Source organism: Callithrix jacchus, chromosome 2 (genome assembly GCF_049354715.1).
Source record: "Callithrix jacchus isolate 240 chromosome 2, calJac240_pri, whole genome shotgun sequence".
NCBI lineage: Eukaryota > Metazoa > Chordata > Mammalia > Primates > Cebidae > Callithrix > Callithrix jacchus.
In genome coordinates this window covers 13,026,346-13,050,244 of record NC_133503.1, presented here as the reverse complement: position 1 = coordinate 13,050,244, position 23,899 = coordinate 13,026,346, and the positions used below count along the sequence as shown (strand labels likewise).

Sequence of the window (23,899 nt, the reverse complement as noted above, 5' to 3'; positions counted from 1 at the left end):
GGGGGGTGGGGGGCTCTCAGTCTCTCTCAGAGCAAAGCTAAAGCCCTAAGCCAGAGCCTTCCAGAGATTCTCAGATAAGCAGCCCGGGCTAGGGTGCTGACCAGAGTGGGCCCTGCTCAGACCTCCTAGTTCCCCATTCCCCTCCCCATATAAGGAGCGGTGGAGACAGAATGGGAGAACACACACCAAGTTTTATTGGGAGAAGGGAGTATTTACAGGAGCAGGTAAAAGACAGGGAAGTCACACGGGGTGGAGAGGGGGTGGGGAGATTGTGGGTACAAGGCAGACAGGGAACACAGTGACCCCTGCACCCACCCCAACCCCAGGAAGGGCAGGGGAGCAGCGAGGGCCCAGGAAGACCAGGGCTGGGAAAGACAGCAACAGAGTCTGAGTCCCTGGGCAGGGGGGCTCAGGGGCTTGTAAACATTGACCACTCTCAGAAGGGGATGGGGGTGGGAGAGGGCTCCCCCTATTCTTCCTCACAGGGTTAAGGCCTCTCCAGGCTCATGGGCCCCCTAAGTCCAAAGTCTCTTTAGCTGGGGAGAAGGGGCAGGAAGAGACAGGAAGAGTGCCCCCCCTTCCCCTGCATTGGCTGTGGCAGGGGCGAGGGGCTTACATTCAGTCACAACAGGAGTCTCCCCCACACCTGGCAAGAGGGAAGGGGAGCTGGGGGCCAGCAGCAGCAGACACTCCCCCCGGCCCGTCACCCCTTATTGCTTTAGAGAATATTGTCTTTTCAGGGACGCTAACACTGTGGGAACCAGGGAGAGGCAGGTGGGGGCCCCCCACCCCGAGGCCAGTTTGATCCCCCAACACTGACCCAGTTGCCACTTTGGTGCAAAAAAAAAAAAAAATAACAAACAACAAAAAAAAAACAAACACCATCATCTTTCTGGGGCTAGATGGGGAAAGAAACGGGCCACTCCCCATGTCCCCAGGGCAGGAGGGAGAAATACATTCATGGAGGGAGGCAGTGGCAGAACCTTGCCCTAATACTGCACTCTGAGCAATGAGGTCAATGGGAGGAGCTGGATGAGAAACCCAAAAGACAAAACTTACAAAACCCAAAACGGGTGGAGACGAACGCAACTAGGGGACCGGGAATAAGAAGTCAGTGAGCAACAGAAGGCGCAGCCTCCCCTGACCCAGGAGCTGCAAGCTTCTCTTCACCCCAACCTAACCCAACGGTAAAAAGCGCATCACATCAGACCAGGGAGGCCGCCCGCTCCCCTTCCATTTGGTCAGTAGAGGGATCAGGTGCAGAACTGGGTGGTCCATACCCCATGAACTGGCTACAGGTTGGGGCCCTGGGTGGCAGCCCCTCCACTGCAACCCTAAGCCCAAAGCCACCCACTCCTTGCCTTTGAGGCCCCTCCTGCCCCCTTCACTGGAGGAACAGCTCAGCCTTCTTTCTCTCTGCAGCCTCCGGAGCAATCATCCACCCCCGCTGCTTGCAGGGGTGAGGCAGGAGCCAGGCAGGGGTGAGGCGGGGGCTTGTGGCCCAAAGAATACATTCACGTGGCAAGGCAGAAAGCTGGGGCTTTCAGGTTCAAACACAGGGCATCCCCCAAAATGGCAGCAGTGGGGGACGCCCCTCACCAGGGCCACAGTCAAGAATCCTGCAGCCCTACCCCGCCAGCCAGAGGTTGGCACGGCCCATCCCCTCCTATCCCTCAGCCAGCACAGGATGGTAGCCTGGGGAGCTGGGATTGCTCTTCCAATTTGTGCAACTGTCCCCCAAAGCAGCAAAGCCAAGGGGCTACTTTGGCCCCACCCCAGACACCTCAGCCAGCCCCAGCTACGGAAGCTGCTCACTGCGGGTCTGGCAGGCAGAGCTCAGACAGGCCTCCTGTGCAAACTGCTGGCCCCGAGCTTCCAGTTACCCCATGGCCCGCCTTCTGGTGGGGGTAAGTGTGGCCTTGGGGGCCAGGCAGGACAGGTCCACAGGGCCTGTATCCCCAGCTGCCCCAAAATAACAGTGTGTTTTTTCTTTCAGCCTCCTAATAATTTTTTTTTTCATTTTTCATCTTTTTTCTTAAAAAACAAAACAAAACAAAACAAAACAAAAAAAAAACCTCTGTGGACCTTCCATTGTCACACCCACTATCCCCACAGTGGGAAGGGGTGTTTAGAGTCTAGTTAACAATATTTTTGCTTCTCCTACATTTTCTTCAAAGTCGTTTAAAATAAAAAAAAATAAAAAGAAAAGCCCCCTCCCCCAGTCTGTAAAGTGCCTCGTGGTGGGTGAGTTAAGGTGCATCGTGTGTTTGTAACAAGTGCTGGGGACCCCGCCCCTGCCTTCTCCTCTGCTCCCTGCAGGAATCCCGCAGGCTGGGACCCTCAGGTCCATGCCTCCGCTGCCGCCCTGGCCTACAGCCCAGGGGCTGGGGGTCCAGGCTGGTCAGTAGTCATCCACACTCTCGATCTCACCAGAAGATCCGTGCAGGGAGTACCCTGAAGCCGGGGAGAAGCTGGGTCTGAGCTCTCTCCTGGGCTCCTCCTGCCCTGTGCCAAGGAAGTCCCGCTCCTGCCCCAGCCCAGCTCACCCAGGATGCTGGGGTCTGAGTGCAGCATCAGCGCCCGCCTCTTGGCCTTGCTGCCCTCTCCAGGGCCGAGTTTGGTGCTGTGGTTGGCCTGGAAGGCCGTCTGCAGGGAGGCGTTGCTCAGCCACGCCTCCTAAGGCAGTGGAGAGGAGGGCGAAGGTCAGGTGGCACCAGGCAAGCCCACCCCAGCAGCCAGCACCAGGGCCTCACCTGCTGTTGCTGCCGCTGCTGGCTGGCTTTCTGCTTGGCCCTCCGCTCCAGGAATTGTTTGGCAAATTCTTTGGCTTCCAGCGTGTCCCCCAGGCAAGAACGGATATAGTCGTGGACATCGTAAGGGGATTCTACCTCCTTGAGGATCGCTACAGCCATAGGCACTGTGGGATGGGTGAGGGCTGTCAGGGTTCCCTGGCTGGGTTAGAAGCCCCAGGCCCCGCCCACCTCCTGGGAGCCTGGCTCGCACCGTCCAGGCTGCCCGTGGCGCTCAGCGTGTGCAGCATCTGCTCGCACCACTGTGTGAAGCCGTCCTGGGGCCTGGGGATGCCCTGCAGCAGCTTCAGCAGCTTTTCTTCTTCCTCTGTCTTTTTGCGAACGGGCCGACCCGACAGGTGACTGTACGAGTCGCTGAAGGGGGTGGGTTGAGTTAGGGTCAGAAATCAGCTGGGGGGAAAAGGGGCGGAGGGGGGGATCTGCCACCTTCTGCCCCAGGCCCGCCATGGAGCCTCTAGGTGCCATGCCCACCTGAGAGATGGGCTGCTCCGGCTGTTCTTCATGCCCAGGCCTCGGACCAGGCTCCCGCCACTCTTGGGGGTGTCCTCCCAGAGCCCCAGGCTGCTGCTGCTGCCCCCACTCTTGTCTGGTCCGCCCCACAGCGGCCCAGCCTCAGACACCCACTGGTTCAGGGGGGCAGTGCCCAGGCCCCCAAGCTGCTACAGATAGCAGAAGGTCAGAGTAGTTCGAACAAAGGCACCCCAGAAAAGCAGATGGGGAGGCTTGTTTAGATGGCAAAGGGAGAGGGGCGAGGCAGGGGCCACAAGAGCCGTCGCCATCACAGGAGGGGCTGGGGCTTGGGCTGCACAAGTCTGGGCTCAGCAATCCCCTCCCTGTGCCATGCTGGAAACCGCATGGGGGGGGCCCAGGAGATTCCTGGCCTGCTCACCACTCGGTGGTTGGGGGCCTGGGCCCGAGTTGGCTCCCGAGGCGGGGGCTGCTTGTGCAGCTGCCGCTCGCCCTCCAGCTGCAGCTCCAGCAGTGTCTTCATGGACAGCCCCTGCTTGGCCAGGCCAGCCCAGAGCGGGGGCGGGGAGCTGGGCGCAGGGGGCACAGGGACTGACTGCTGCTGCTGTAGTAACTTCAGCAGCAGCTCCTGCTGCCGCACCTAAGAGGGGAACGTGGTGAGGGTACACGGTGAGGAGACCCGGCGAGGGCTCTCGCCCTGACCAGCCAAGGCTGGGCAGCACCCACCTGCTTGCGCCGAAACAGCTCTTCCTCCTCCTGCCGCCGCTTCTGCTCCTCCTGCTGCTGGCGGCGCTTCTCCTCCCGGCGCTTACGTTCCTCCTCCTCCCGCTTCACCCTGAGCTCCACTTCTCTGCGCTCCTGGAACTGAGGCCAGTGGCCGATCAGGGGGAGAGCTATAGGGACAGCCTGGGGCCCTCCTTGGTCTGCCCTTCACTCCCAGGGCCTCAGCCCCAGGACACCTACTCACTTTATGTTGCAGCTGGAGTTGTTCTAGAATTGGACCCTGAGTCGAAGAGTTAATTGGTATGTCCCAAAGACTGGCCTCACCACCTGCAGGGGGCAGGGGGCAGAGGCAGCTGCAGGTGGGTGCCCAGGCCCACTGGTCTTATCCAGCCACAGCAGTGGCCTCCCCAGCCAGGATGTCAGCTACGGCCGCGTGTGAGGGTGGGGAGCAGACCATGGGCCCCAGTTCACCCAGAGACTGCCTGGGAGTCGGGGGCCAGGCAGGCCACACACCTGACTGTGATGAGGCTGAGGTATGTATGTCCCAGAGGCGGCCCGAATCCGGCACCGACAAGGACCGGCTTATCGTCGGGAGCAGGTTCTGGTCCCCGCCTCTGAGGGGCAAATCATGGATGCTCAGGACCCCACATCTATTTCTGCTCCGCCCCCGCCCCCCTGCCCTGTATCCTGAGTTTGCATGGCCACGCACCTGGGGGGTTTGAGTGCCTGCTGCAGGAATGCCGTGAGCTGCTGCTGCTGTTGCTGCTGCTGCGGTGGCGTCAGGTCCCCCAGAGCTGCCTTTTCCCGGAGCGTGCACTGCGGGAGCTGGCGGCTGCCAACAGGACAGCGGGGGTGATGGGCCACAGAGCCTGTGCCTGGCCCTCCCCCAGCCCACCCCGGGCCCCCATACCTGCTGACCAGCTGGAGAAACTGCTGGTGCTGCAGCTGCTGGTATAAGGCCGCCGCGGCCAGCTCCTGCTGCTGCTTCTTCAGCCGCTCCTGGTCCATGTTGCCCTGCTCAGGCGACAGCTGAGCCAGTGCCTGAGGCACGGAGGAGGGGGCTCCGCTGGGCTCCTGTCCGCCCCCCCACCACACCCCATCCCTTCATGCAGCGGAGAAGTGGCTCACCAGCAGTGGGGGTGGCGAGGGCCCTGGGGCGAAGGGCACGCGGCCCCACATTTTGATCACCTCGCCCAGTGGCTGGAAGCCCTCATCACAGCCCCGCTTCACCAGCAGCGACATGGAGAAGTAGCCGGCCTGGAACCACTCTGCCATCTCCTGTGTTGTGAAGGGGCCTGGACAGAGATCGAGGGATCGGGAGAACCACTGGGGTTAAGGGGTACACCAGAGACACCCTGAACCAGAACGGCCCTGAGCAGTCCTCCTGCCCCACACAGGTACCTTGGATCTCGCCCTGCGGGTCCTTGTAGAACCACTTCCGGGCAGCTCCGTGGCTGAGCGGGAGGGCAGTGGCAGCTGCAGAGTGGCGCAGGCCCTGGGTCTGCATGGCAGCCGTGAACTGCTCCTCCTCCAAGGAGCTGTCCTGCAGGGAGGCCACCAGCTTCTCCGCCTCCTGGAAACCCAGGAAGAGAAGCAAGGTTCAGCTGCCAATCTCAGCAAGATCAGGATGGGGAAGAGAAGGAGCTAGAGCCAGGCAGTTTGGAAGGTCAGGAGCAGTGGGAAGGGTCCCTCCAGCTTTCTCAGCCCCACACCTGCTGCAGGTGCTTCAAGCCTTCATCATCCTCCAGATCTCCGGGTGGGCCAGTAGGGGAGCCCACCCCAGGACTCAGCTGGATTCCCCGAATATCATCTGGAAGGTGTGAAAACAGGAGGTGGAAGGGAAGGCAGGAGGAGACAAGACAGCCCCCACCCACCCTTACTCCAGAACACCATGCTCTTGCCATGGCTCCTTGACGTAAATGCCCTGTGTTCCTACCCCCATGGGAGGGGAGTGCCTTCTCGTGCAGCCCCAGGGTACCCGGGAGGTAAGCCATCCTCCCTTCCTACCATCGGCCGCTGTGGGGTCTTTCTCCACAGCTTCATCCCCATCCCCGTTTGTCCCCCAGAGTGGGCCCAAGGTGGGCAGTGGGGACGGGGAATTGGGCTTCTCCTCCTGAGGAGGCAGTGAGGTCAGCTCTTTCCCACCTAGAAGATGGAGATGACCAGAATTCAGAAACAAGGGCTGGGCCTGCCACACGAGTTAGCACAAGCCCTCGAGTGTGGCTCGAACAGAGTCACAGCCCCCTGGCCGAGTCTACTTCACTGGAGTCAACCAGTAGCGGAATGGGAATGCGGTGCCCTGACCCTCGCCTCTATGCTGCCAGATGTGGCAGAACACACCACAACGCCACACAACACCATACAGCACTGCAGACCTCACCCAAAGTTCTACAGCTTTTTCAAGAGTTGGGGTTTCACCATATTGGTCAGGCTGGTCTCGGAACTCCTGACCTCAGGTGATCCGCCCGCCTCAGCCTCCCAAGGTGCTGGGATTACAGGCGTGAACGTTCACGCCTGGCCTTCAAGGGACGTTCAAAGGTCATTTTGATTATGCCTGATTTTTATCTGGCACACTGCCTTGAAGGCAGGGCTCTGCTCTCCCCTGCTTCCTCTCCACCTCTCAGCACTCTTCTTCCGATTCGAAGCAGCCTGGCCTGGTCCTACAGGTAAGGTAGGTGGGCAGCCAGCGCCCAACCTAGCAAAGAACCCATATGCCCACCTAGCCCAGCCCAGCCCCAGGCCCGACGGCCGCCCTGAAGGCTCACCCGCCTCAGACCCTTCCTCTTCTAGGCCTTCGGAAGGCTGCTCCTCCTCCTCCTCCTCCAGTCCCTGGAAGTCTAGCTCCTGCTCCTCAGGAATGGGCTCCTTGGGGCCTTTCTGCATGGGGTAGGGAGGGGTCAGAGAACAGCTGGGTGGGCAGGGAGGAAGAGGACCCCAAAGGGCCGGTTCCCACCCTCGGCTCTTCACAGATACCTTGAGAGGCAAGAAGGCCCCAGAGGCATCAAAGGTGCCCATTTCTTCATCCTCATCATCCAGGCACCACTCTGGGAGCCCATCCTTGTCCTCCTCAAAGCCGTCGGTCGCTCGGCACCGCCGCAGGTGAGAGCTGCCTCCCCCTCCCCGCCCCTCCTCTTCACCACAACCTCCTCGATCCCCTCGCAAATCAAATTCAAACTTGCGCCTCCGTTCCCCATGTTCCCGCCAGCCAGCAGAGCGGGGACCACCATCTGCGCAGGAAAAGTTGGAGGAGAGTGGGTACCCGAGTGAAGCCGGCGGCCCCTCTCCTGCAGCTCACCAGGTGTCCCAGGAACTACCCGAACCTCCAGGACTGCTCTCCAGGCCACTCCACACCAGCCAGCCTTTGCTCCCTATCTCGCTCCCCACAGGAGTCCACCCTTTCATGACAGTTCCTGGCCCCCAAAGCCCCCACCAAAGCCACCGGGCCCCAAGCTTACCAGGGCTGGCGGAGCGCCAGCGGTCACCATCTCGCCGGGGCCCTGCCCCGAGTCTCCAGCTGCCCTCCTCCTCCTCCTCCTGCTCCTCCCGTAGGGAGCGCCAGTTCTCGCTGTCTGAGCGGGCATGCTCCTTCCTTGGGCCAGACCCTCCCTCCTCAAACCCACATCGTGCTGGAGAACGGGGAGAGAGAAGCAGTTATCAGAAAGACAGTGCAGTGCCTGGAAGACCCTTAGGAAACATGGGGGGCCAGCTCCAGGCCCTCCTGCCCCAGCACCTCCCGAAATAAACCCCTCCCGACTGGGCCACCCATCTTGGTCATCCCTCCTGCCCTGGCCGCTTCCCTCAGCAGCCTCATACCTCCATCCCTCCTTGCTGACTTCTCAAAGCGCCTCTCGCCTCTGCAGCAGGGAAAAGTGTGGGTCAAAAACAGTACAGCCTCCCCCCAACCCTGCACAACCACTGTGCGCCTTGTCCATTGTGCCCTGAGGCAGCAGAGGGAGGGAAGGAGGGAGAACATAGGAAATCAGGAGTCCTCAGGAGCAGAGGGATCTCTGACAGGGCTTATCTGGTGGCCTCTGTTAACCCTCCATGGCCTGCCCTGCTCTGCACCGAACCCCCTCCTGGCCCCACCTGTCATCCCAGCTCTGGCTGCGCTGGATCTCCCGGGGGCTTCGTCCAAAGGTCCCATCACCTTCTTCGATGCTTCTTTGGTAAAAACAGCTGTCACCGCGGCCACGGCCTAGAGAAAGAGTGAGACACACGTTGAAACCTGCTGCACACCCTCGAAGCCGGGGGCCCGGATCTCCCCGCCCCCAGGACACACCATCACCCCTTTACCTCGGCTCCGAGTACTGCCCCTGCCTCGGGAGGTGCCAGCCAGGGGGGGCCCAGCCCCTTTCCCCATCAGCCTCAGCACAGCCACGCTGTTCACTGACAGGGAGAAGTTTCTCTGAGGAGGGAGCCGAGGCGGGAATGAGGACCCAGACACCCCACCACCCCCTCTCCCACCCCACAGCACCCTCCGGGCCTGTCTCCCCAGCGCTGGCCCCTCTACTAGCCCCACCCATGACCTCCCCTCCTGGCCCGCATGGCCTCAGCTCCTGGCCCGGCCCCACCTGCTCCTCCTCAGTCAGCGGCTCCAGGGCCAGGGGCTGCAGCGGCTCATCCTGCAGCACCGCAGCAAACTCCTTGTCCTGCAGCTCTTCAGGGACCTGGCAGTGGGATGGGATGGCCAAGACACCACATGCTGCTGGGTCCCCTCCACAGGCCACGGCCGTCACAGCCAACCCCCTTCACCCGTGCCCCCACCTTGTTCTCCTTGACATAGAGGGCCAGCATCTCCTCTCGCCCGTAGCGGTAGTCAGCCAACTTGTATTTGGGCATGGCAGGGGACGAGGGAGGGGAGGCCACGCTGCCGCCCCCAGATAGGGCCCTGAGCCTGGACACAGAGGGAAAAGGACAGAGGTCAGGGCAGCCTGACTGTGCTTCCCCGAGTCTCCATGGCAGCTGAGGCACACGTCACTCACCACTCAGGCCCAAAGTTGAGCGTCTCTGCTGCCATTGTGGGGTTGGGCGTGTTTCTGAGGCCGGGGGTGAGCAGGAGGGGGCCTGGCGTTCTCTCTCCAAACACCTATCGGGTAACAGGGGCCAGGGAGAGTAACACACTCAGGAGGCCTCTACAGCGCAGTGGCGACAGACACCCTGGGGGACATCCTGGTGGATATGGCAATGGGCCCCGGAAGAGCCAGTGAGTTACCTGGGGTCTAAAAAGACTCACCTGAGCCAGCCACACGGCCACTCACACCATGAGTTACCCAGAGATGAGTCCAGATGAGGAAAGACCTGAGGGAGGCGAGGAGACCGGAAGCTCGAGTCCTTCCAGCTTCCACAGGGCCACCTCCCTCGGCCCGGGGCTCACCTGGCAGCCTGGCCCGGGAAACAGGAGGGCAGGCACTGGTGCTGGAGTAAACGAGGGTTCCCAAGCCACTGGGAATTGGTCTGGCCTCAAGAGAGCCTGGGAGGGGCCTTCACATCTGGGAAAGACCCTTAAGGAGAGCAGGGGAGGAGGCGAGGTTCAGGTCAGGGCTCTGCCAGCAGCCCCGTCCTGCCCTGCATGACAGAGAGGTCCATCCGCCAAGAGTGGTCTCCGGGCACCAGCACCCGCTCTGGGAGGCTGAGACAGGAGGCCCAGCACAGAACTCGGGGAGGGAAGTGGCTGAGGCCAAGATGGAAATTCAGGGCAAAGATAAAACAAAAACAAGCAAGCAAGTCACTGGAGCCACAAATAACTTACAGAAAAAGGCCAGTTACTGAGAGAAGAGTTAGAAGTAAATCAGGGAGCCAGATTCCTTCTCTCATAAAAGATCACTGTTGGCTACTCAGAGACTCAAATCCAGGGTCTTGGTCTGAGGAGAAACCCAGTGAAAAGGAGCAGGAGGTGACTCCACGGCCATAGACGGGTACACACCAAGGACTCCAGGCAGGCGAGCCTGGGCCAGAGCAACTCAGGCTGGTTTCCCCACAGGAAGCACACCCAGACCACCGTCCCCAATCCAGAATGGAGGCTCAAACAACCAAGCCACCAAGGGAACAAGGATCTTAGGATACCGGCTGGGAAGCAGCCTCTGGCCCCATCAGGTAAAAATAAGGTCAGGGTAACGGAGGCTGGTGGGAGCTCGGTGGCAGCCTATTCCTCTAAGGGACGAAGGAGGGGACTCTCAGGAGGAGGCACATCCCTGGGGCCCAGGGCAGAGGACACGGGCGGGTGGACTGGGTCCAGGTGCTGCACATGTGTAGTCACTGGCTGGGAGGGAGGCTGGCCTGGCACGGTGCTGCAGCTCCCATCAACTGCAGGACGCCGCAGTCTGGGAAAGAGGAGGAAGGGGGTTCCACTAGAGGGAAAGGCTGTCACCTTAACTGAAGCCGAAGCCCATGAGAGCCTGAGGCCTGCTCAGAGTCCCAGCACCTCTGGGGGAATCACAGTGCTCAGAGGCACCCCGGGCCAAGCAGGCCGCCCCCGGGACCTCTCCCTCCTCAGCCTCAGCTAGACGCCGTGATGGAGGTGTGCTCCACGCCATGCAAAGCCACCAGCCTGACACTTACTGCAGGTGGCCTCCTTGAGCAATCTGGGGACTGGATGAGCCTTGAGAATGTGACACTAAATGAAACAGTCCAGCCACAGGAGAGCTACCCCTTCCCTCTCTTTCGTGAGGTCTCTAGAGCGGTCACACCCATTGCGGGTGGAAGGCAGAAGGGTGGCTGTCAGGGGCTGAGAGGACAGGGAGCTGCTGCTGAAGGGTTTAAACAACTGAGGAGGGGAACCAGGGGCCGCTGGGGGTCCTGGCTGCACTTCGGTGTGAGTGTGCCCAGTGCCACAGAACAGCACAGTCAGAGATAAAGTCTCCAAATTTTGTTGTGTATTTTCCGACAATCATCACTTTTATAAAAGCTTTAAGGAATAAAAGGGATCTGGAGATAACCAGTGCATACTGAAGTTTTCCCCACTCCAAGAAAAACACTGCACATTCCTGCAAAGCAGCCTCAGGAGAGGCCATTTTGAGCCTCCTCCAGTTCATTCCTTCTAGAAGGCCAGAAGCCTGTCCTGGAGTCATGAAGGTGGGAGAGGGCAGAACAGAAAAGGGACCGCCTGGCCAGCACAATGGCTTATACCAATAATCCCAGCACTGTGGGAGGCTTGAAGAGAGGAGTTCGAGACCAGACTGAGTTAACAGAGCAAGACCACCACTCTACAGAAACAATTCTAAACATTTCTTTAAAGAGAAAAAGCGGCCGGGTGCAGTAGCTCAGGCTTGTAATCCCAGCACTTTGGGAGGCCGAGGCGGGCGATCACCTGAGGTCAGGCATTCGAGACCAGCCTGGCCAACGTGGCAAAACAAAATTTTGCTAAAATACAAAAATTAGCTGGGTATGGTCGCAGGTACCTGTAATCCCAGGTACTCAGAAAGCTAAGGCAGAATTGCTTTGACCTGGGAGGCGGAGGTTGCAGTGAGCCGAGATCGCTCTCCTGCACTCCAGCCTGGGCGACAGGGCGAGACTCTGCCACAAAAAAAATTTTTTATTAAAGTGATGGCTTCACCCCCCCTCCCACCACCAGGCTCATCAAGGGCAGCTCTCCTGGGTGCCCTGGGCTTCTCGAGTCACCCATCCCGGCTGTGTCCTGGCTGCAAGGGGCACACAAAGAGGGAGTGGATCATGCAGCCTGAGTATGGCAACACCAAGATAAGGGAGAGGCAGGTGGGGAGAGAGCAGGCTGAGGGCAGGAAAAAGCCCATACCACCCATCTTCTCATGAAGAAACCAGGAGAGTGAGGGTGAGTTTCTGCTGCCCGCCCCCCCCCCAGCAGGGTCTGGTGCCAGAAGCTGGTGGTGCCTGGGCCCTTCCTTGGACTAAAGGAACTAGGGACGCAGATCCAGGCCACCATGGGGCTCCCACCCTCCAAAACGTTCTGGACTTGGGGCCTCTCTGCTCCTCAGGGGGCTTCTGGCCAAGTCTGGAAACTTTCTGGGCTGTCACAACTAGCTGGGGTACACAGGGCAGCCCCACAGCCAAGAGCTATGTGACTCCAGATACCAAGCGCGCCAGTGCTGAGGTGCCCGCCTCTGCACCACGAGCAGGGGCAGAGCCCACTGGGGTCTATGGGGCCAAGGGGAAGGCAAGAAAAGCCATGTGTGTGCCTGCTGGGTCATTCTCCTCTCTGAACGGCAGGGATACCATTCCCTAATTACACTGTCCCACAAGGAAAATCTGAAATCCTGCTAGGAATAAATGTTTGAGAAAGTAATAGATTTCTTTGTTTTTAAGAAAACCTGCCAAAGTTTGTCTATCACAAAGAAGGTGGCAAGGGCTGGGGGACTGCCACCCGCCCCGGGTCTCCTCCTCACAGGCCCCTTCCAGCCTATCTCCTGCCCTGGCCCTGCCCAGAGTCTCAGCCTACTTGGCTCCCCGTCCCCTCCCCACCCCTTCTCTTTCTCGGGCCTGTCTACCCTTACTCTCCAAGCATCTGAATCAATGCTTTTGAAAGACTGCCCCCTGCCGGAGAAAAGGGGCAAGGACACGCTGGGCCCCAGTGCTCCAACAGGCGCCAGGAAGCGGGAAGAGAGCCTGCTGTCTGGGGCTCAGTACTCAAGTGAGAAGGAAAAGACAGAGAACAGGAGGTCCCAGTACACAATCAGCTAAGAACAGTATCTCCTCACTCCATCACCCCTAAAATTAGCTCCGACATGGGGCACTGTGCCTTGGCACAGAACAGCACCACTTATTCACAGAAGCAGAGTCCCCAGTTCCCCAACACTGGGGTGACCGCCCAGGCCCGGGCCTGCTGGAAGGGACTTGGCCCTTTCTCAGGATGGAGAGTCTCCAAGCGTGGTAGGGTGAGGACGCTAAGCCTTAAAAAAGAGATGTAAGCCCGCAGTCCTCGAGGCTGGTCAGTTATCCCAGCTCTCTCCTCTCTGAGCCATCCGAGCAAATCACACCACCACTTGGCAATTGTCTACAAGTTAACCGTTTTCAAAGCATTTTCACTCTTTACGTCCTGTGAGTCCCTTTTGCCCACGTGCCCAGCCTTGGGAAAACAAGGAAGGGAAGCTGCTCCGACAGTGTGCCGCGACTTCCCTGACATTCTATCCAAGTCTGGAGAAGGCACACACCGTAGCAGTAATCATCCCAAACTCTCAAAGTATTATTTTCTAAGTCTGAAGCCATTTTACATTTGTTAGACTTGCAGCATCCTTCACCTAGCCTCTTCTCACCTTCTCTCCTCTAAAGTGGGCCTTTTTTTTTTTTTTTAAATTCCTTCTCCCTTGAGTTCTGAGCCCCAAACTCCAACCGCAGATATAGTTAGGGCTAACCCACACAAGACCAATGGGTCAGACAGCTGAAAAACAGTCCAAGAAGTTTAAGCAGACTAATCACCACATGGGACCCTCAGGGCCCCGGTCCCCAGGCAATGGCAGGGACACAAAGTCCAGGTCTACTCCCGTATCCTTCCCAATGGCATGACGGACTGCCAGGGGACCAAGACGTACAATCTAAGAAAAGCAGATTGGAGTTGGCTAGCCTGGGTCTGCAAAGGGCACAGGGGAGACAGACCCCAAATCCTCTATGTCGGCAGCAAAGGAGAGACCCTTGCAGGTACCATCGATGGTGTTTCCATGCCAAAGGCCAGGAGTTGGCGGGGGTCTAAGATGAAACTGTTATGTGGACTCGGAGGACAGTGCAGAGGATGAGAAAGCTCATGATCTTCCAGGACACTTAGAGAGGCAGGAGGGAAGAAAGACTGGGTGGCTGGAAAAAAAAAATCCAATCCGGCCAACAAGTCTTTATGTAGCATCTCCCAGTGCCTGGCCCTAGGATGCAACAGACCTGGAGGCTGACTGGGAATGAGAGTAATGACAGCATAACGGAGGAGAGAGCCGAGGGGCTTTAAAAAAGTTACTTGGAAATTGTTTTTTCTTTTAAAGGCAAAGTGTGAGCGCTGTGGACAAGGAACTGCTGCACCGAGGGGCATGAGCTGGAAAGGGCCTGGCCGGGGGACGGGGAAAGCAAGCAGCCCCTGCTAAGGAAGGTGTTTCCCGCGGCCGGGCAACTGCGAAGAGGGAGACCCCGATGACCCAGCACTAAGGTCGCCGGAGGGAAAAGAAACAGAGGTGAGGAGGACCCAGACGAGGTGCCTGGGTGGAGGGGAAGGCTTCCATGTTGGCCAAAGTGGTGGAACGCTTGGACTGGGGTACCCACAAGGCCCAGCACGTTCCGAGGGGAACCCACAGACGTGCTGGGGAGACCTCCAGCGAACGCGGGGCAAGGCCACCCCGGGCCGGTGGGGTCGGGGGCCCCTAGGCGGGCGGGAGCGGCCAACGGCAGAGCTTGGCAGGGGGCCGGGGGCGACCGTTAGGAGCGCGGGGGTGGAAGGCGGCGGGCGGGCCCCGGAGGACGGCGTGCCCTTCAGGAAGGGGCGCCAGGTGCGCGGGGGGCCGGCGGTCGCCCCCCAAGCCGGGCGCCGGCCTCCCGGGGCCTCCCCGAGACTAGCCGGCTCTAAGGGAGGGTCCGGAGGCGGGGAGGGGCCGGAGCAGGCGGGAGGGCGGGCGGACGCACCGGGCGGCGGCGGCGGGCGGCCTCGGGGAGGAGACGGGGGAGGGTCCTCGCCAGCGGCCCGCGCGCTGGCTCCGGCGCTTCGCTCGCTCGCGGGCTCGGCGCGGCCGCAGAGGCGTCGGGGGCGGGCCTGCCCCGGGGCCGGCTGCGGGCCGGGGGCCGCGGGGCCGCCGGGCGCTTACCGCGAGCGGCGCGAGGGTCAGGTCCTGGGACGTGGGCAGCGCGCAGCGGGCGGGGGCCGGGGGCAGCGGCGGCGGCGGCGGCGGCGGCGGGGGAGGGGGCGCTGGCGCTCCCGCGGCGGCCGCTCCTCTGTGTTTGTGTTTGTAGCAAGATGGCTGCCCGCCTCGCACCACGTGATGCGGACGCGGGGCCGCCCCCTCCGCCACCGCCGCTGCAGCTGCCGCTGCCGCCGCCGCCGCCGCCGCCTCCCTCCGCCGCTCCGGCCCGCTCCGCCTCGCCTCGTGCGCTCCTAGCGTGCCCGGCTCGCCGCAACCGGAGCGCCCGTCGCCCAAGACAGCACCCCCCCCCTTTCCCGCCCGGGCACGTGACCCGGGCTCCCGGCTGGTCACGTGACGGGGGGCCCCAGATACGGGCGGAGTCGGCCAGGTCGGCCCCGAAGCGGCCCCCTCTCCCACTCCTCCATCGACCCTGCGACGTGCGACCCTCGGGACTGAGGCCGAGGCCTCCCAGGTGGTCGGCTTCCTGCAGGAAGCCCCCCTGGATGGCAGGAGACAATAAAATCCAGAACTCTTCCTTAGGCGTCCTGGGATGTGTGAAATAAGTGGCTCAGGCGGATGAGTTGCCGCTCAGGAGCCTTTTTAGTTTTATTATTTTTTTTAATTATTGAGACAGAGTCTCGCTCTGTCGCTCAGGCTGGAGTGCAGTGGTTCGATCTCGGCTCACTGCCATCTCTGCCTCCCGGTTTCAAGTGATTCTCGTGAGTAGCTGGGTTACAGGCGCACACCACAACGTTCAGCTAATTGTATTTTTAGTGGAGACGGGGTTTGCCATGTTGGCCGGACTGGTCTAGAACTCTTGACCTCAAGTGATCCGCCTGCTTCCCCGTCCCAAAGTGCTGGGATAATAGGCTTGAACTAGCATGCCCAGCCCATTTATTTTTTTGAAGTAGGGTCTCACTCTGTTGCCCAGCTGCAGTGCACTGGCTCCATCCAGGCCCACAGCAGCCTGCAACTGCAGTGTCTCAAGCAATTCTCCCATCTCAGCATCCCAAATTGATGGAACTATAGGTGTTCACCACCATGCCCAGATAACTTCTTTATTCTCCATAAAGATGGTGGGTGGGGGGTGGGGGGTGTCTCGACATGGCCCAGGCTGGTTTTGAACTCCTGGCCTGAAGTGATCCTCCTGCCACAGCCTCCTGAGTAGCTGGGACTACAGCTGTGCACCGGCACACCCTAATTTTAAAAATTTACTGTACTGGCCGGACGCGGTGGCTGAAGCCTGTAATCCCAGCACTTTGGGAGGCCGAGGTGGGTGGATCACGAGGTCAACAGATCGAGACCATCCTGGTCAACATGGTGAAACCCCGTCTCTACTAAAAGTACAAAAAAATTAGCTGGGCATGGTGGCACGTGCCTGTAATCCCAGCTACTCTGGAGGCTGAGGCAGGAGAATTGCCTGAACCCAGGAGGCGGAGGTTGCAGTGAGCCGAGATCGAACCACCAGCCTGGGTAACAAGAGCGAAACTCCGTCTCAAAAAAAAAAAAAAAATGTACTGTATTTTTTGTTTGTGTTCCAAGATAGAGTCTTACTCAGTCGCCCAGGCTGGAGTGCAGTGGTGCAATCACAGTTCACTGCATCCTCCATCTCCTGGGCTCAAGCAAGCCTCCTGCCTCAAGCACCCTGAATATCTAGGACTATTGGGGCACACCACCAGGCCCAGCTATTTTTGTAATTTTTTTGTAGAGACAGGGGTTCCCCCATGTTGCCTAGGCTGGTCTTGAACTCCTGAACTCAAAGGATCCTCCTGTGTCAGCCTCCCAAAGTGCTCCTTTGTTTTCTTAATGGCAGATGCCTCTCCAGTGTTTTACTTCGATGAAATGCAAGGAGAGGGCCAGGTGTGGTGGCTCACATCTGTAATCCCAGCACTTTGGGAGGCCAAAGAGGATGGATCACCTGAGGTCAGGAGTTGGAGACCACTCTGGCCATCATGGGGAAACCCCGTCTCTACTAAAAATACAAAAAATTAGCCGGGAGTGGTGAAGGGCACCTGTAATTCCAGCTACTCGGGAGGCTGAAGCAGAAAATTGCTTCAACTGAGAGGCAGAGGTTGCAGAGAGCCGAGATCGTGCCACTGCACTCCAGCCTAGGTAACAGAGCGAGACTTCTTGTCAAAAAGAAAGAAATGCAAGGAGATAAGGACTGTCTTGTTGTCAGATTGGTTTATTATGGAGCTTGTCTTCACCCACCTAAATTGCAAGCCTTAATATTTATCTGGATATCAGAGTTTGCAAAACATATTTTAGGTACCACAAAAAGACACACGACCTGAGTAATGAAGTGATAGCTCATAAACCGTGCTTATTGTTAATTATCAGACATAATGGGCCTTAAAATTAATTTATTGCATTCAGAATTACTTTCGGCCCTGAGCTAAGTTCTTTGCTCAACCAAACATAACTGCATTCTAAGTCACCAATGACCTCCACATTGTGAAATCCACTGGTCCGTTAGATGACCTGTCCCCAGCCAGTGACACAGACGGTCATTCCCTCCAGAAATGCCGTCTTCACCTGGCTCTCAGGACACTATACTCTGTTGATTTTCTTCCCACCTCATTGGCTGCTATTTCTCAGACTGTTACTGATTCCTCCTCTTCTCCCCATCCTCCCAGAGCTCAGTCCTTCAACACCTCCCCATTGGAACAGGATATGGGTTGGGCACAGAGGCTCATATCTGTAAACCCTGTACTTTGGGAGGCCAAGGCAGGTGGATCATGAGGTCAGGAGATTGAGACTATCCTGGCTAAAACGGTGAAACCCTATCTCTACTAAAAATACAAAAAATTAGCCAGGCATGGTGGAGCGCACCTGTAGTCCCAGCTACTCATGAGGCTGAGACAGGAGAATCACTTGAGCCCGGGAGGTGGAGGTTGTAGTGAGCCAAGATCGCACCACTGCACTCCAGCCTGGGGAACAGAGCAAGACTCTATCTAAAAATAAAAATAAATGCTATGGACGTTTATGTACAGGTTTTTAAATGCCAAGAAATATTCTTGCTGGGTCATGTGGTAAGTGTACATTTAATTTTAGAAGGAACTGCCAAACTGTTTTCTAGGATGGCTGTAGGATTTTACACTTCACAGGCAGTGTATGAGAGATCCAGTTTCCCTGCATTCTCATCCACACTTGGTATTGTCAGGATTTCGTATTTCAGCCATCTCAGTACCTGTTATTCGTAGCTCCTTATGGTTTTCCTGTGTATTTCCTTAGTGGCTAGTAATATTGAACATCTTATGATGTACTTACCTGCCATTCTTATACTCTCACTGAAAGATCCCTTTGACATTTGCCCATTTTCTTTTTCTTCTATTTTTGAGACAGAGTTTTGCTCTGTTGCCTAGGCTGGAGTATAATGGTGTGATCTCAGCTCACTGCAAACTCCGCCTTCTGAGTTCAAGCGATTTTCATGTCTCAGCTTCCCGAAGAGCTGGGATTACAGGTATCCACCACCACATCCAGCTAATTTTTGTATTTTTAGTCGAGACGGGGTTTCATCATGTTGGCCAGGCTGGTTTCGAATTCCTAGCCTCAAGTGATCTGCCCGCCTCAGCCTCCCAAAGTGCTGGGATTAAAAGCCGTGTCTTTCTTTCTTTTCCCTTTTTTTCCTTTCCTTCCTCTCTTTCTGTCACCCTCTTTCTTTCTGTCACCCTCTTTCTTTTCCCTCCCTCCCTCCCCCTTTCCTTCCTTCCTTCTTTCCTCTCTGTCTTACTTTGTCACCCCGGCTGGAGTGCAGTGGTATGATCACAGCTCACTGCAGTCATCCTCCTGGGCTCAAGCAATCCTCCTGCCTCCTGAGTAGCTGGGACTATAGGCACACACCACCATGCCTGGCTTATTTTTAAATTTTTCGTAGAGACAGGATCTCACTATACTGCCCAGGCTGGATTTGCTCATTTTCTAATTGGGTTGTTTGGTTTCTACCTCTTGAGCTTAGAGACCGCTTTATATATGCTAGATACAAGTCCTTTGTTGGATATATGACTTGCAAATATTTTCTCCCAGTCCGTGGCTTCTCTTTTCATCTTATTAATGTGGCCTTTCACACAGCAAATGTTTAAAATTGTGGTGAAGTCCAGTTTATCGACTGTTTTGCTTTTATGGACTATGCTTTTGAAGTCACGCCTAAGAACTCTTCGCTTGACCCTACATCATAGATGTTTCTTCCTAGATCTACTAGCCATTTTGTATTAACTTTTTGCATAGGGCTGAGGCTCATTTCTTTGTGTGTTTGTCCAATTGTTTCAGCACCACTTGAAATGATCGTCCTTTCCCCATTGAATTGCTCTTGTACCTTTGTCAAAAGCGAGTCAGATGGCAGTGGCTCACACCTGTAATCTAGGCACTTTGAAGGGGCTGACGCAGGAGGACTGCTTGACTCCAGGAGTTCAAGACCGCCTGGTCAACATAGTGAGATCTTGTCTCTACAAAAAATAAACAAGGCCAGGCGTGGTGGCTCACGCCTGTAATCCCAGCACTTTGGGAGGCTGAGGCAGGTGGATCACGAAGTCAAGAGATCAAGATCATCCTGGCCAACATGGTGAAACCCCATCTCTACTAAAAAAAAACACAAAAATTAGCTGGGCATGGTGGTGCATGCCTGTAGTCCCAGCTACTTGGGAGGCTGAGGCAGGAGAATTGCTTAAACCCGGGAGGCAGAGGTTGCAGTGAGCCAAGATCATGCCACTGCACTTCAGCCTGGCGTCTGGTGACAGAGCAAGACCCTGTCTCTAAATAAATAAATAAACAAAATTAGCTGGGCATCTTGGCATGTGCTGACAGTCCCAGCTACTTGGGAGGCTGAGGTGGGAGGATGACTTGAGCCAGGGAGATTGAGGCTGCAGTGAGCCAAGATTGTGCCACTGCACTACAGCCTGGGTGACAGAGTGAGACTCTGTCTTATAAACAACAACAAATTTTATTTAAAAAGAAAGAGAGTTGGCTGTGCTTGTGTACACGAGTCTATTTCTGAGTTCTCAATTAAATTCTATTGACTTTTGTGTCTATCCCACGGGGGAGACCATACCTTCTTGATAACTGTATTTATATAGTAACTCTTAAAATTAGGTAGTGTGATTCCAGCCACTTTTTAAAGTGATTTTAACCATTCTACTTCTTTTGCCTTTCCATATATATTTTAGAATAAACATCTATATTTAATACAAAAGAGTACTGCTGGGATTTTTGTTGGAGTTGCATTAAGCCTATAGATCGATTTGGGCTTTTGTTGTTGTGTGAGCTGGCGTTCTCTCTGTCACCCAGGCTGGAGTGCAGTGGTGCAATCTCAGCTCACTGCAACCTCCGCCTCCTGGGTTCCAGCTATTCTCCTGCCTCAGCCTCCTCAGTAGCTGGGATTACTACCAGGTCCCTGCCACCACACCCGGCTAATTCTGTATTTTTAGCAGAGATGAGGTTTTACCATGTTGGCCAAGCTGATCTTGAACTCCTTACACCTCAAGTGATCCACCCACCTTGGCCTCCCAAAGTGCTGGAATTAAAGGTGTAAGCCACCCCACCCAGCCCCTATAGATTAATTTGCAGAGAATTGGTACCTTTACTATAATATGTTGGACCTTCTAATTCAACCCCAATCTTGTGGTTAATGAAATAATATGAAGTAAAGGAAAGAACTACGGGATTGAAATGGTGCTGGGAGCAAATTTCTCTGGAATCTGAACTCTCTTCAACCTTTGATCAGATGGGGTCAGATTCCATCCTAGGCAACTGAGAAGCATCTAGGAGATATAAATATGCCAACTCATCTGTGTGGGTTTACAGTTTACAAGATTACCTTGGGTTTCACAACTCAGCTACAAGACAGGAATTAGCATCCCCTGCCCTTTTTTTTTTTGAGATGGAGTTTCCCTGTTGTTGCCCAGGCTGGAGTGCAATGGCTCGATCTCTGCTCACTGCAACCTCTGTCTCCCAGGTTCAAACGATTCTCGTGCCTCAGCCTCCCCAGTAGCTGGGGTTACAGGCATGTACCATCATGCCTGGCTAATTTTTGTATTAGTAGAGACGGGTTTCTCCATGTTGGTCAGGCTGGTCTCGAACTCCTGACCTCAAGTGATCCGCCCCTTCCACCTCAGCCTCCCAGAGTGCTGGGATTACAGGTGTGAACCACCGAGCCCAATCTTCTTTTTTTTTTGAGATGTAGTTTTACCTTGTTGCCCAGACTGGAGCGCAATGTTGCTATCTCAGCTCATTGCAACCTTACCTCCCGGGTTCAAGCAATTCTCCTGCCTCAGCTTCCCAAGTAGCTGAGATTACAGGCATGCGCCACCATGCCCAGGTAATTTTTTGTATTTAGTAGAGACGGGGTTTCACCATGTTGGTCAGACCGGTCTGAAACTCCTGACCTCAGGTGATCCACCCACCTCAGCCTCCCAAAGTGCTGGGATTACAGGCGTGCACCACCAGTGTTTTGATATCCTTTATTTGTCAGGGTTTTTTTTCAGTCTCCATAGAGACTGTCAAAAATTGCCAGTGCCGACTGTATTGGAAGTTGTCACGGCGGGGTATTGGGAAAAGTTTTCAATTAGCAATAATCGCGCCTCAGATAAACCTCATTGGCTACGATACTGCCACTGCGTAAAGCTGTATTTGTCAGTTTGAATGTTACATGTATGGTAAAAGAGGTTATTGTTTTATATAACTGATCATTGAATATGCCACCTCTTGCAACAGTAACTTAATGAACCCAACTGTACCCTCCAAATGGACCAATTTTATGATTCTCCTAAAATGTTTTGAGTTTCTTGTTGTTTCTTCCTGTGATCCAAGGCTTAAAAATGAGGCTGGGCACCATGGCTCACACCTGTCATCCCAGCACTTTGGGAGGCCAAGGCAGGCAGATCACTTGAGATCAGGAGTTTGAGACCAGCCTGGCCAACATGGTGAAACCCTGTCTCTACTAAAAATATAAAAATTAGCCAGGTGTGGTGGGTACATGCCTGTAGTCCCAGCTACTTGGGAGGCTGAGGCAGGAGAATCGCTTTAACCTGAGAGGTGGAGGTTGCAGTGAGCTGAAATAGCGCCTCTGCATTCCAGCCTGGGTGGTGGAGTGAGATTCTGTCACAAAAAAAAGAAAAGAATGAATCTCTGGAAACTAGCAATTAGAGCCAGACCTCCCCAGGATCAAGGAGACAGGAATCAGGGGAAAAGACACTACAGATGAAGCCCCCAGTCTCAAGCACTGGGCCATATGCTTGACTTGAGAGCATTCCAGCACCCACAGTCAAGTGTGGAGCCATCTATATATCCTATCATCGCAAATGCCCACAACTGCTGTCATTAACAGGGTATTGGAGAAAGGAGGCACATCATGTGTGGAGGAGTGAATCAGTCCCAACAATTATGTGAACATTTAGAAAATTTCAATACCAAGGATTAACTTTTAAAACACAGCTCATTGCATGCTGGGGCATGCCTGTAGTCCTAGCTATTCAGGAGGCTGGGGCGGGAGGATCGCTTGAGCCCAGGAGGTTTAGGCTGCAGTGAGCTGTGATCACACCACTGCACTCCAGACTGGGCAACAGACTGAGACCCTGTCTCAAAAAAAAAAAAAAAAAAAAGAAGAAGAAGAAGAAGTTTAGGCTGAGCACGGTGGCTCGCATCTGTAATCCCAGCACTTTGGGAGGCCAAGGTGGGATGATTGCTTGAGCCCAGGAGTTTGTAACCAGCCTGGGCCACAAAGTGAGACTCCATCTCTACCAAAAATAAAAATAATAATAATAATAATAAAAAGATTAGCTGTGCATTATAGCACACATCTGTGGTCTCAACTACACAGGAAGCTGACACAGGATGATGGCTTGAGCCCAGAAGTTCAGGGCTGCAGTGAGCCATGTTCACACCACTGCACTGCAGCCTGGGTGACAGAGTAAGACCCTGTCTCAAAAAAATGAAATAAACTGGCCAGGCGCAGTGGTAAGTGCCTGTAATCCCAGCTACTTAGCTGGGGGGCTGAGGCACAAGAATCGCTTGAACCTGGTAGGCAGAGGTTGCAGTGAGCTGTGATCATACCACTGCAATCCAGCCTGGGCAACAGACTGACAGTCTGAGACTCTGTCTTTAAAAAAAAAAAAAAAAAAAAAAGACAAGTTCAGGCGGAGCATAGTGGCTTACACCTATAATCTCAGCACTTTGGGAGGCTAAGGTGGGAGGATCGCTCGAACCCAGGAGTTCTAAACCAGACTGAGCCACAAAATGAGACTCTTCCTCTACAAAAAAAATTTGTTTTAAATCAGCCGTGCATTGTGGGGCAAACCTGTAGTCCCAGCTACACATGAAGCTGACACAGGATGATCACTTGACCCCAGGAGTTGAGGGCTTCAGTGAGCTGCATTCACGCCACTGCACTCCAGGCTGGGCAACAGAGTAAAACCTTGTCTCAAAAAAGTGAAATAAATTGGCCTGGTGCAGTGGCGTGCACCTATAATCCCAGATAGGAAGCTGAGGCACAAGAATCGCTTGAACCTAGTAGGCAGAGGTTGCAGTGAGCTGAGATCACGCCACTGCAGTCCAGCCTGGGTGATCGAGTGAGACCCTGTCTCAAAAATAAATAAATACTAAGTTTATAGTCAGAGGCTATACAACTAGCCATTCAATAAAATGCATGTGCAATACGGTGGAGGAGCTTGTGACCATCCCCATTTGAATGCTGGGGAAACAAACAGCGTAGTTCAAGGTCCCCAATGCAGCAGGTCTTACTCATTTCAGAAGGGAACTCTGCCGAAACCGTGCCAGTCTTTGGAGACCCCTCTCTACTCGTCTGGAGAGCCACGAATCCGGCGCGCGTCCTCCCCACCTTGCCCGCCAGGGGGAGGCAAGCCCCTGCTCCCCGGTCGTGGGCCATAGAGCTGGTGGGAGGTGGTTGAGAGGCGTGGGTGGGTCAGCGTTCTTTGGGGACCCGTGAAGCCTGGGCTTAGAGCTCTAGGGTCTGTGTACATTCTGTGTATATTCTGGCGTGGGTCCCCAGCAGAGACAGAGAAGGCGAACAGCTTCCCGTGAACTGCAGGGGAGTCCTGGAACGCTGTCCTCCAGCGAGATGGAGACCGGCCATGTCCCTCAGTTCCCCCTTCGGTCTTGGGCCAC

General features: G+C 55.8%; 1 protein-coding gene and 1 non-coding gene across 51 annotated transcripts; both read right to left on the bottom strand.

Annotated features, from left to right (window-relative positions):
- Window positions 1–171: 171 nt before the first annotated feature.
- Window positions 172–14,892, bottom strand: GIGYF1 (GRB10 interacting GYF protein 1). Of its 50 annotated transcripts, none has more exons than XM_078356051.1 (28): window positions 14,747–14,892; window positions 9,751–9,862; window positions 9,376–9,502; window positions 9,235–9,299; window positions 8,984–9,087; window positions 8,766–8,895; window positions 8,573–8,668; window positions 8,295–8,406; window positions 8,088–8,196; window positions 7,815–7,855; window positions 7,457–7,627; window positions 6,975–7,228; window positions 6,767–6,878; window positions 6,009–6,146; window positions 5,714–5,811; window positions 5,403–5,574; window positions 5,130–5,296; window positions 4,912–5,042; window positions 4,711–4,833; window positions 4,515–4,615; window positions 4,246–4,328; window positions 4,005–4,142; window positions 3,700–3,918; window positions 3,282–3,469; window positions 3,004–3,164; window positions 2,754–2,917; window positions 2,547–2,676; window positions 172–2,454 (listed from the first exon to the last, which is right to left on the bottom strand). In XM_078356051.1, the coding sequence occupies exons 5-28, from the start codon at window positions 9,016–9,018 to the stop codon at window positions 2,402–2,404; spliced, it is 3,126 nt and encodes a 1,041-aa protein (XP_078212177.1). In that variant the 5' UTR covers window positions 9,019–9,087; window positions 9,235–9,299; window positions 9,376–9,502; window positions 9,751–9,862; window positions 14,747–14,892; the 3' UTR covers window positions 172–2,401. The 50 variants fall into 50 exon arrangements, with proteins under 50 accessions (XP_078212177.1, XP_078212228.1, XP_078212155.1 ...); XM_078356102.1 differs by having other exon boundaries at window positions 2,547–2,646; XM_078356029.1 differs by having other exon boundaries at window positions 172–2,471; window positions 4,912–5,015.
- Window positions 14,893–21,261: 6,369 nt separating this feature from the next.
- On the bottom strand, window positions 21,262–21,402 carry LOC118151733 (U4 spliceosomal RNA). The gene has a single exon (XR_004740150.1). It is a non-coding gene; the product is annotated as a U4 spliceosomal RNA (small nuclear RNA).
- Between the last annotated feature and the right edge of the window lie 2,497 nt (window positions 21,403–23,899).